The sequence below is a fragment of the Trachymyrmex septentrionalis genome, unplaced genomic scaffold (genome assembly GCF_001594115.1).
Source record: "Trachymyrmex septentrionalis isolate Tsep2-gDNA-1 unplaced genomic scaffold, Tsep1.0 scaffold29, whole genome shotgun sequence".
NCBI lineage: Eukaryota > Metazoa > Arthropoda > Insecta > Hymenoptera > Formicidae > Trachymyrmex > Trachymyrmex septentrionalis.
This window is the reverse complement of record NW_017305451.1, coordinates 2,036,442-2,048,466: the sequence shown is the minus strand read 5'-3', so window position 1 is coordinate 2,048,466 and position 12,025 is coordinate 2,036,442. Positions and strand designations below refer to the sequence as shown.

Below are 12,025 nucleotides of genomic sequence, written 5' to 3'. Positions count from 1 at the left end.
GAGCCGGAGCTTACCTGACCGATCAAATATTAATGCCGGAGGATTATTCCCTACAGCTGCGTTTATTTGTCGCTCGCGCGTAGCGAACCCGCGCACGCGAGAACGCGGCAAAAGTTTGGCACGTAGTATTATATTTCGCGCGGCGAAATACAATTATCGCCAGAATTCAACCGTCGACCCTGCCTCGACTCGCGATCGCGGAGCTCCGATTCGCTCTCGAAATTCTCCTGGACCGTCGAGTGACAACTAGACAGACGTCCGGCTATTGCCAAGCCACCAAATAACATTGAATGGACGAATGGCCGATAAAATGAAAACAGTGCTTGAAAGCGTAATAATTCTCGAGCGTGCACGTTTTCCCGTGTAAAATGAAAAATGGTGAAAATTGCACGAAAGATGGAAGAGACAAAGCAGGAATTTGAAATAAAGCGGGAAGAGAATTTTTCATAGAATTCATCCGAAAAAGTCGAGATGACACGCGACACACACGAGCGCCGTCCTTGCCACGGTCTCTTGTCGACAATTTAATCACCGCGACCGGAGGTGTACTGTACCGATTTTTGAATATCAATATTTCAGCGCGCGTGGGAGAGAGTTACGAGACCAGGCATTGCTTTTGCAATTCGAAAAGCCGGGATTCCTCGTAATTCCTAGATTAACGTAGGCGTACCCCGGCGCGGCGGTGGGCCGCGGCCTGGTTGTTGATCACACGCACCAAAAAAAAAAAGGGAAAAAAGGCGCGCGAATAAAATGTTGGTGTGTATTTTGCATAATCGATGCACGAGCTGGTTGCATGTTTCGCAGCGATACGGCGCACGAAATGTCCGCGCGAGGACATAAATCGAGCGACGTGTATATACGTCGTATATGCAGCGCAATCGAACACGCATGTAAAGATGATCGATTGATTGTAGATCGCGCCTCCATGAGAAGACCGTACGCGGCAGATATGTATGTATAGACACGAGGAGACGTAGACGGACAAAGAAATTATACCCGCTGTTATCTGCAACTTCTTCGAGCTGCGATACTTGGGAGTTGACGACCAATACGAATAACAATTTGCGAGTAATTGAACTGTTGCGCCGCGGCAGATGCTGTCGACGTAATCAAACGGAGAAAACGCGAGTGCTTGTCACGTGGCGATATTGTTCCGAGCTTAACAGGGTAGATGCAATACCGCTATAACAGACGGAGGGGCAAGCGGAGATGAAATAATTAACGTTTCGTAACGGCTCGGATGATCCGGCTTAAGCAAAGTAGGTAAAACGGTGCGTGCACGCCGGTCGTTTGCAATGCGGTAGTCGTTCGACGTTGGTATCTAATTAAACGCCGCTCATTGAAAATCCCGTTGCGCGTGGCGGTCTCATATTCAATCGCAATACAATCTAATTTCGCGTTTGGCAAATAATTACTCTCACATTCCGGAAGCGCGCTCCAAATATTCGGTTGTAATTATAAATACGCGCGGTCTTGCTTTGATCTATCGCGACGTTTTTTTCAGACGTGAGTATTTCGCGGTCAACCTGCCGGCTCAAGTTTTGACCGAGGAGAAACTCGCTGTAAATTAATATAGGAAAATTAATTTCCTTTGTCTACCTACATCCCCCTCCTTCCCTCGGTCTCGATTCACCGAAAACAAGTTTTTTTACTTTCGTGGCTTAAACAGTTTTGCAATTAAAGTTGAAATTAATTGTTTAGCAAAATGAACGTAATAATAGTGCACAAGTGCAGAATATAAACAGTTGCGTATAATATTGTGCGTATATTGTTGCATTTTATTCTTTCACTTCGCGTAAGAGAATGCATGAAAAGAATTTTGAAAAGAAACGAATTCGTGAAACATTTAGGTTTTCATTAAGGTGAGCAAAGCCCCGGAAGGTATTATTCAAAGGTGGCTGAGTGAAGATGAGCCAGAGAAAAAGGGGCAGAGAGAGAGAGAGAGAGAGAGAGAGAGAGAGAGAGAGGAGAGAGAAAAGAATGATGAAGGAAAGAGGAATCGGTAATTGGGAGTGGCGCTAACCTTTTTACGAAATTCACTTCCACCTTTGATTCAACCTTCCTGGCTTAACTTTTTGCGAGGAACCAATCTGTGAAATCGATAGCTTTCTTTCCTTGAGCGGCAAACGGCTGTACGATGTGCCAGACGGGTTTCCTCGCAAAAGGATTTAAATTCCGACATATTGAAATCCAAGCCGTTCCTACAAAGCCGCCACGAGTTACAGCAAACGAAAGTAAACTCATTTCAATCCCCCGTCTGTATCTTTCATTATAATGCAATCCGAACTTTATTTCCTGACTGTCTACCTCGAGTGATAGTCAAGTGTACAGTTTTACACAAGACAAGTATAATTAAGGTATATATTAAAAAAAGAAAAAAAAAAAAAGAGGAGAAGCTTTGTTAGCAACTTTGGTAATTAGCCTCTTAGCAACGGCAAGGAGATGTCACGAATATGTTCGCCAGATTGAGATCGGTTGCCTTCGGTCGCGCCAATCTATTTCGTACGTTAATTGGAATCTCATTAAACGGAAGCCAACCGAAATGGTTTCTCTACAAGGACTTCGCTCAATGCTCGACCGATGCGGTAATTGACGTAAAACGGGTTAATCAGAGTACTTGGTTTTCCTGCGGCCTTCTACTGTACCTGTTTCCCCGTGCCACGATTTTACATTATCGGATTACTCATCATGGCATATTTCACAAAATATCGCTGGTGACTCTTTTCAGAAATTCAAGGCAACGTATTATTATTATTATACCAGACCCGCTGCGGAAAGGTGATACCGCTCGGAACCGTTTATCGTTTCACGTTTGTTCTCCCGCTTAATATATCATCTAAAATTAAGGATTGCGCTTGAATATCATCCTAAAGTTCACCTGCCTCCCCCGTCGTCTTTCAAATTTCTTACACGAGTATGTCGTTAATACTACGATGTTTTTTTTATTTACTATCGCGAGTGTTACAAGGGAGAAACAATGGAGGAGCAATGTTGTCTATACAAGAACCGGCACACCGACACTTGAACACGTCTGCGAAAGATGCACGGCTTAACGAGACACCCAGTACTCGTGGGTGACCTCTTCGCGTAAGCAGTAATAATAATGTTTTTAATGTAATTAACTCGGTAAGCTACGGAGACGGAGTGGAAGTGAAATCAGATTTATGGACCTTCAACTAAAATCGCGCGCATCCGAGAGACCCGACAAGGAAGTCGTTAAAGTAATTCGTATTTTCTCGCGATAATGCGATTTTGCCATGCCGTGCATTCAGACGAACGATAACGTGATCTTTTACGGTTTTATTCAACGTGGCTTCCATCGCGTTTACATCCATACACACTCTCCTTTTGCATTAGGTACTTCGTGAGATTGGAAACCGAATTGGGATTATATTTAATCTTTAAGTGAATAGAGTGGCCATACAGTATTTCAGGTAAAATTTTCTTTAAAATCTTGTTCTGAAAAAGGAAAATAAAAGGTATTATGCCCAAATGCCCAGGAGTTTCAAAGTTCATTACTTTTTTCAATTTTCTTTCGTAAAAGTAACTAATGCAAATTTAACTGTAATGTAATATACTACATTATTAAATTCATAATGTAAAATAATACACAAAAAGAACGGTTTTTGCCGATGTATATAAAAATTTATATAGATATAGGGCTGAAAATAATTTTATTTGAACCATTAAGATAATTAAGAATTAAGTAGAACGTTCAAAATGATTGTTAGAATATTAAAACTTTTTATAGCGTTGTCGTCAACATTTAAGTTCTATTTTTATGAGCCAACAAAATTATTTTCAAATCTGTATCTAAGTAAATTTTTCGATACGTACTTTAGCAAAACCCTTTCTGCGTATTCAATTTGAGTTATTTTCAATCATTTCTATAGGTTGCCACTGTTCCTATTTGATATATTATTAATTTAATCAAAACAATGGGGTTAAACAATTTAATTGAATAAAATGTATTGACTCAAATTTAGTTTAATATTTACTAAGAACATATACATATATATATATATACGTTAATATGGATATTGTTTACTTTGAAACTAACCACGGAAATGAAGTGGTTTACATTTTAACACATATATGGAAGCTAAAAATAACAAAATGTTATTTAACTCAAGGGATTGTGTTATCATTGTTTCTTTAATATTAATTCTACCGGTGTAGTAAAAATATAACTATAAAATAAAAATTTCTACTTGAGGTGCGAGCATTCCACCTACTAACTTGCGTATCTTTAAACTACTCCTACCTACTTAAAGGTTAATTATATATATATATATATACTCTTTTGTAGATAGATCTCTTATTGAAAATTAATCTTATACGACCGAAAACGTTTTGGAAATATATTTTATTGCAGTGCTATGGACGTCGGGATACCGGTTGACAGTCCAAATCTGGTGCTGTTGTTCTACGTGGCTCAACTCTTCTTACGCGAACTGCACAAGAGTAAAAACCTCATATCCATCATACCCATGGACATGTCCGGATATTACGGTAAGTTGCGCGTTGCACGTTTACAATATTTCAATAATGATCTATAAATTATTTAAAGAATCTGCGGATATGTGCAGGGAAGTGGAACGAGTCCACGTGGAATGTTGCTATAACTTTTTTTTTTTACACAAGTACATAAGGTAACTTTTTCATACAAGTACAAAGGTCGCAACTTGGTCGTTGACGATTTTAATCTCGAGAGATAAGTGAGTGTTCGCCGACCGAGGCAAAATTTAATTCACGTCGTTTTCGGTAATAACACTCTTAATTATATTCCCACGCGAGGGACAATTTGTGCAAAAGATCGCAAGAACGAGCGTACAGAAACGTGTCATCGGAATCGAGTCACGTTGCGTTATCGACTTGCACCGAGGCGTAACGTTAAATCGGTTTCTGCGGTCGCTTTGAACCAGGCCGGATAGACTGATTTACGGCGTGTACATCCCAACGGACCATAACTCTCAAAACTACCGCGTACAGTTGTAGGCCGTTACGCGTTCGACGAATCCCAATTTCCGACTACACATCGCTTCCTACAATCAAGCCGAATTCTATTGTACGCAACGTACACGTGTCGGAGACAGAGTGACGAATCGTCGTTACATGCGTACCGTTAATACAGCGTTTTTCCAACTTTTAACGGCGCATGCCACGCTATAAGGGATATAAGGTATCTTTCTCTCTCATAAGTGAAACTTCGCTCCGAATAATTTATAACTATTTCCTTGACATTAGCACTATAGAGCTTGTTCCGGGCGCTCGCTTATTTCTCCCTCCGTTGCACATATTAAAGTTTATGGAAGCTTTTTTAAATCTCGTCAAAAAAAAAAAAAAGTTGAGAAACGCCCTATGCACTTTTATATTAAAGTCACGCTAAACAGAGCGTTACGTATTAACATATTATATTATTAATAAGAACGTGATTATTATTTCCATCACACACACTTCGCTTAAAATATTTCCCTCGGATATATTTCACGAATCCGAGGCGGGGGGGGGGGGGGAGGGGGAAAGTAAGAAAGAAAGACATTGTCGAAATTGAATGACGTAGAAATCTAACGACACAGTTTTCATTATCGCGTTACAGAGAACCGCGCTGGTCCCTCGTATATCGGCAATGTGGTCTCGCAGATCCTCCTGTGCAAACAGATTAGACCGGACTTCAACGAAGAGGAGCTCTGCAGCATCCGAAAGGACTCGGAAGAGATCGGCCAGCTGATAGCGGAGCTACAAGAATTTATGCCCCAATCTGAGGCTGACACGGGTACAATTCCGCCGGTACCACCGTCCATATTCCGCCCGAGAGCTTTGCCCTGTTCAGTGACGATCGTCCCTGAACGAATCTATCAATCATGGTTTTCAGAAAGTAGATTTAGCAACTTGTAGCAGAAAAGAAAAATTAGACGAAAGATTAAGTACACGAAAGAAGGGTTTTTGCTAAAGATCTGAAAATAATTTGTTACACCAACAAAATACATAATTATGATGGATACTCGAGCTGGTTGCCAGAATGTACAAAATTTTTTGCAACATTGCTCGTTATGCTTGAGTTTTCAACGTAATTATTTTCATGTTCCAACAAAATTATTTTCGGAACTGTATTTAGCTTAATTTTTACATATTTTTTAACAAAATTGTTTCTCTCCTGTGTACATTGTATAATAATTTATTATAAAAATTAGTATAATAGAACTTCTGTTATATAGCTGATCTAATCGGGCAAAAGGATATATTCGGATAATTGAAATTTTTACGGATAATCAAACGGTTTCAAATGAAGAAAATCTATTTATCGTAACGTTCTATGAATTGTAACGAAATAGAGAAAGAGAGAGAGAGAGAGAGAGAAAGAGAGAGAAATTATTATAGTAATTTACCAGTTTCCTTCATTCTTTCCATTTTATTTTCTCAGTTCTTCTGAGCTGTTTAATTTACATATCTTTCTTTATTCATTGCAATGAATGGGGCCGCGCTTTCTTTCTGTGCTTCGTAACATCTGAGACCTGCTTCTAAAGCAGAAGACTGTGCCACAGAATGACTGGGAATGTTGCATTTTAGTGTTTAGGTCTTGTTGATACACGTTTGTTTCATACACTACTGGGTACCGAGATGAAGACATATGTTACATCGTGTATAACATACGCCTACATATGTTTGCGTGAACGTAAATGTACACGAGAGACGTTCATTCTCCTAGCAATGCCATTTAGATAACAGAGCTTAAACGATACATTCGGATAATAGAGGTTGTATCATATATACGTAATGGGAATACACACACGAAATACATACACATTTTTTCGTAGTATATATTTTTACGCTACGTGGAAAGTCGAAATCTTTCCGGAATCTTTGCGGAGAGCGAGATTAAAAGAGGTGGAGGGGACGGGATGAAATAGGTCGGAAAGTCTGTAGATGTAGATCTTGAAACGAGGCGGAAGAGATACGGAATAGGCATAATCGATATAATATGCAGAACGGAAAAGCATTGTGGGCCTTCGGGCACGTCATTAGTACGTGAGTACCACAAACGTGAGCTCGTGTCGATATACGGTGGACGCGGGAGAACGCCATTCGACCCTTAGACCCTGGTAATACGGGTCAAGGACGATCCATTCTGCAAAATCCGTTTGTCCGAAATGCATTCCTCCGGTCCGTGAAGGAAGCGCGGGTGAGCGAAAGTGGCAAATGCCAGAGGGCAAAAAAGCGAAGAGAGAGAGAGAGAGAGAGAGAGAGCGGAAAAAGAGCGGAAAGTGAAAAAGGTAGAGGATGGGAGGAGGGAGGGGGAGGAATATATACTCGTTGGCCAACAAATCTAGGCTGTCGTTCGTAAAACAATCTAACCCGTTTGTTCGATAAATATTGCCCTCTATTGTGCTGCAGGGAGTTGACTTAAGCGTGAAGCGGGAGGACGGGAATGCAGCGAGGAGGAGAATGGGAGAAGAATTCGAGACGGGGAAGACGAAAGGGTAGTTTAAGCGCGAATTAAACTATGTTTCTGCTTCATAAATCAATGTAATGCGGGAATAATAGCGGAGTTACATCTGAGAACGGTCGTTATTATTAATGGATGCGTAGCACCCGGTAGATCCGGAATACCCCGCCCTTCGAGTTTCAAACGTTCAAAGTATAATAATGACAAATAAATATGATGCATTCGCCGGAGTGAGCAAGACGCAACCACCGAGAATCCTTTCCATTTTTTCACGCACAAATGTAATCAGCACAACGCCTTACTTTAAACGGTGAACAATTTTGGGCAAATCTGAATCTGAAAAAAAAAAAAAAAAAAAAAAGACAAAAAAACAACGAGATACGACGAGTCAGACTAACGAACGTGGGAAGGAGAGGGAAACAACGCGTGCGATGCAATCTAGGATTTATGAAAACAATATCGATGAACGTTTTTTCATATCGCACTCATCTGTATTCATGCCGCGAATTCGTCAATGGCCGAAGACAACGTAATGTGCAAGCGTGGAACGTACATGTACGTGTATGTAAAGAGAACGCTTTTCCCGGCATATATACGGGAAATCTCAATTTGCTGAATGTCATAATCAAACTCGCGCGCAAAACTCGTCGTTTCTGATTCCGGTCGCGTAATGGTTTTTGCACGACAGCTAAATTTTAATCGATTTTAATGCAACCCGCCGTCGGGGGTGCGAGCTTGTTTTGCAAATGTATTCGCAACTAAATTAGTAATTAACAGTCAGAGGAGGGGGTGGACAGGGGGGGGGAGGGGAGGTTTCCAAACACGCGCACGGTGTATGGGAACAAGGTCGAAGCCGCGATTCCAGCTTCCGCGGCTACACCGAGCGAGCGAGTTGAGTGCTCTGGTAAGCGAGTCCCCGCGCGAACGCGACTCGGTTGTCGAGAGGAAAAGCAGCGGCAGTTTGACACGGAGCTATGATGCGGGTCAAGGTCGCGCGAGTCGCGGGGAATCGAGATGATTTTCTCTCGCGGAAGATACGCGAGATAAAACGAGAGAATTTTCCAGAAGACAGGTGGGCGGCCGCGAAATGTCGACCGCGCGTTTTCTGAGCGCGGTGAAAAACGGCGTGGACAAAGCGCGCGGACAAATCGCGAACAATTTTCGGCAAACGGTAGAATCGCCGGAGTGGTACACTCGCACGATGAATCTGCAAACATTGTGAAATTCGCAGAACAATCCCGCCGCTGGTTTACGAAGGAGAGAATTCGATGAATACTTCCGACGAGAGCGGAAACGCAACGGTGCAAAGCGAAATTACCGCTTCTCCTGTACACTCCTCCCGTTTGACTTTGCAACCCTTCTGTTTGTTCCACAATACAGTCAGTATGTTGAATTAACCCTAATACACGCGATTGGGTCATTCGTGTCCTCTGCACATTTGTTTTTTTTTTTTTTTTTTTTTTTTTCCGAAAAATTAAGAGCATCGGGCAATTAGTTTAATATTTGTATAATGTTTTTTAAATACACAATTTTTTATAAATACTTTCTAAATATGTTAAGATACATGTAAGATTAACATTTAATTTTTATTTATTAAAATGATGGAAATTAACCTGGAACATGAATAATTATTGTGTGCGGTACACTAAAAAAATATTACTAAATTTTAATAAATATTAGTTTGAATAATTTTAAGTAAATATTTATTAGATACAAACATATATTGATGCAAAAGCTAATTTAATTTTCATTATCATTTTTTCATTGAATATTAGATATTAAATATTTACTACAAGTAAATATTTACTTAGTACTAATCAAAGAAATATGTATTAAAACTTAGTATATTTTTTTTCAGTGTGAGGGACCGAAAAATCATCGTGTGCATTAAGAGTTAATACAATATTGGTTAATGCAATGTTCTTCATTAAAACACAATTACACTTTTTTACAAGACGCAAAACTGTACGGTTATCGCTATCGTTTTGGTTTTATCGGTGTCCCAATGAATTTTTCGAATTTTTTTTTAAATAGAATAATTTGTTCGAAGATAATTCGGAATTTATTATATTTCTGCGATTATATATTACGCGTCGCTTCACTTCGATATAATCTCGAATGCATATTCCGCGAATTGCAAATAATCGGAATTACTCGAAATTAATTTCGTTTCGTTGGACAGATAAATATAATCGGCGATAATGGATAGAGTTTATCTAACCGGAAGATATGTGTTACATCCGTTGTTTGGGATTAACACAAGCCGACATCCTTCTCGCCCGTTACGTCAAACCTCGCGAGATTATCCTTGTACGCTTTCAATCTCTCCTGGAATTTCATATTCCTGTCGCTACCAACATTATCCGGCAAGACCCCGATGGTATTGCAATTTATAGCGATCGTCGCGTTGACAGAATTAAGTCGCCCTTTCAGCAACGCGATCCTTTTCCCCTCCAGCTTCATATCTTTTCGTAAGGCTCGAAACCATTAAGTATCTTGCCTTTTCAATTTAAAAAAAAAAAAAAAAAAAATAGAGAGAACTTAAATGGACTACTATAGTACCGTAGATTCTTATTCACATATTACGATGAGTGATTTCCAACAAAAGATAAATGACAGTGTAACACAGTGAAATATTTCATCTTTGTTTAACATTGTGGCAAACAAGATTGTAATGATTCACTATGCTGTGTCATCTGCACTTCTTGCTGGAAAACACCCGGTATGTCTCTAAATCTGTGCAACAATTTCGAAATTTTAAGACTCCTCCCTTTCTTTCTTCAGAGTAGACAAAATAACGATCTAATCGTAAGTTACAATGGATGATTTTCAGTAAAAGACACAGATATTAAAGTAGGACACTGAAATCATAATAATACATCATAAAGACATCATTGCAATCTTATTTGTTATTTATAAATTCATTTTTAAGTATCAAATAATGTCATTATGATGTCTTATGACATCATTATAACTTAATTATGACTCTGTGTTTTACTTGGATAACACAATGTAACGCGGTACACTGAGAATCATCATTTCGTCTTTGCTTAACATTGGTAAATAACGATTCACTACATGCTACATGGTGTCATCTGCGTCTTTTGTTGGAAAGAACTCTTTCTAAATCTGTGATAATTTCGAAATTTTAGGACCCTCTCTTTTATCCCTTCAGGCCATGACAAAATAACGATCTAAGTCATAAAATTGTCTATCTCTGATTCTCTCCCTAGAGAAACCGGTGGCCCTTCACAATCCTGGGAACAAAATCAATCGGAACAACGGGACACGGAGGATGCACCGATGGAGCAGCAACAGAGACCGACAATCGTCCTACTTCCGCAACGGTTTCAGATTTCTGTGCTGCGCCGCGAGTACTAATTACGTTTAACGTACATATAATTCATCTCGATTCATTAAAACGTAATATAGTTCCGATTAATTTAATAATGAATAATTAATACGCACTGATATTTTCGCAGTGATTTCAACGCTAAATTCCCTAAAATAAAGTTAACAGGAATCGACGGGGCTTCGGCTTCGTAAACTAATCACGATGAAAAGTCCCCGTTTATTAAAGTATCCTAAGAAAGGCGTAGTAAATATTATACAGTTTGGCGATTTATCTTCAAAAGAATACTCAAAGTTGCTTCGCTTTCGACGAAGCTTTAATATCGCGCGTTCATTTATCGTAATTTCTCAACCAATCTTCGCATCATTAATATACGAGTACGTCTCTCTTGGGATACTCTCTATGAAAGACTATACGGACAAAGAACGTCGCAACGATACACTTCGTCGGATAACACTTCGAGAGGCCTAACCGAAAGGCCTAAAGCTGCCCCATTCGGGAGATATCCTTGGAAGAAATTTTTAACGCGCGTACAGCCGGTGACAATCAAGTAGAAGCTCGAGACGTCAATAATTATTACAAATCACATCGCAATAGATACGGGTAAACGGATAACGGGAAAGGATGAAGCAAAAAGGGGGAATTTCAGCACCTTTTTCGTCTTTCAGCAAGAATTCTAGTGGCACTCGATACTGCTCCCATTTTTTTGGACGTTCTTCTGTAGTCTTCTCTCCTAAGAACTCGCTGTCCCATTAAATTTTCAAGTCGCGGACAAAGGAGCCGCCGGTGTCGAGGAGCCCCTTTATTCAAGTCCACTCCACAATCGTTTCATTAATCCCGCTATAATTGCTCGGATGATCTAACTCGAATTTTTCCAAAATCGTATCTCTTATGGTAATCAATTTTCTCAGTTCGTCGCATTTTAGATCTGTCGTTTGTGTCAAATTTAATCGGACATCTTCAACAAGGTAAATCTAATAATAATCGCTCGTAATCAAAACTAGCTTGTAATCTTTCGATTCCGGGTCTTTAAATCCTAGAATCTAGACGAACGCATTCGAACATATTGTCGAATATATTGTCAGAGTAAAATCGCGTCTGTGTCGTGTCAAAACGAGTAGATGTACGTTATGGAGCAATTATAATATCCTAGCGTATTTACAAGTGAGTGGACCAACCTCGATCTATTTATAATGCGCGACGGACGCACACGCATTATAGCTCTA

General features: G+C 39.8%; 1 protein-coding gene across 1 annotated transcript in view; it reads left to right on the top strand.

The window, feature by feature from the left end:
- LOC108749471 (regulator of G-protein signaling 7-binding protein) overlaps positions 1-12,019 on the top strand; it is a 17,516-nt gene extending 5,497 nt beyond the window's left edge. The window contains exons 3-5 of the mRNA XM_018488223.1: positions 4,376-4,512; positions 5,600-5,776; positions 10,681-12,019. Of these exons, the coding sequence (XP_018343725.1) occupies positions 4,376-4,512; positions 5,600-5,776; positions 10,681-10,838 (472 nt within the window). The 3' untranslated portion in view covers positions 10,839-12,019. The remainder of the gene's footprint in view (positions 1-4,375; positions 4,513-5,599; positions 5,777-10,680) is intronic.
- The last annotated feature ends 6 nt before the right edge of the window (positions 12,020-12,025 follow it).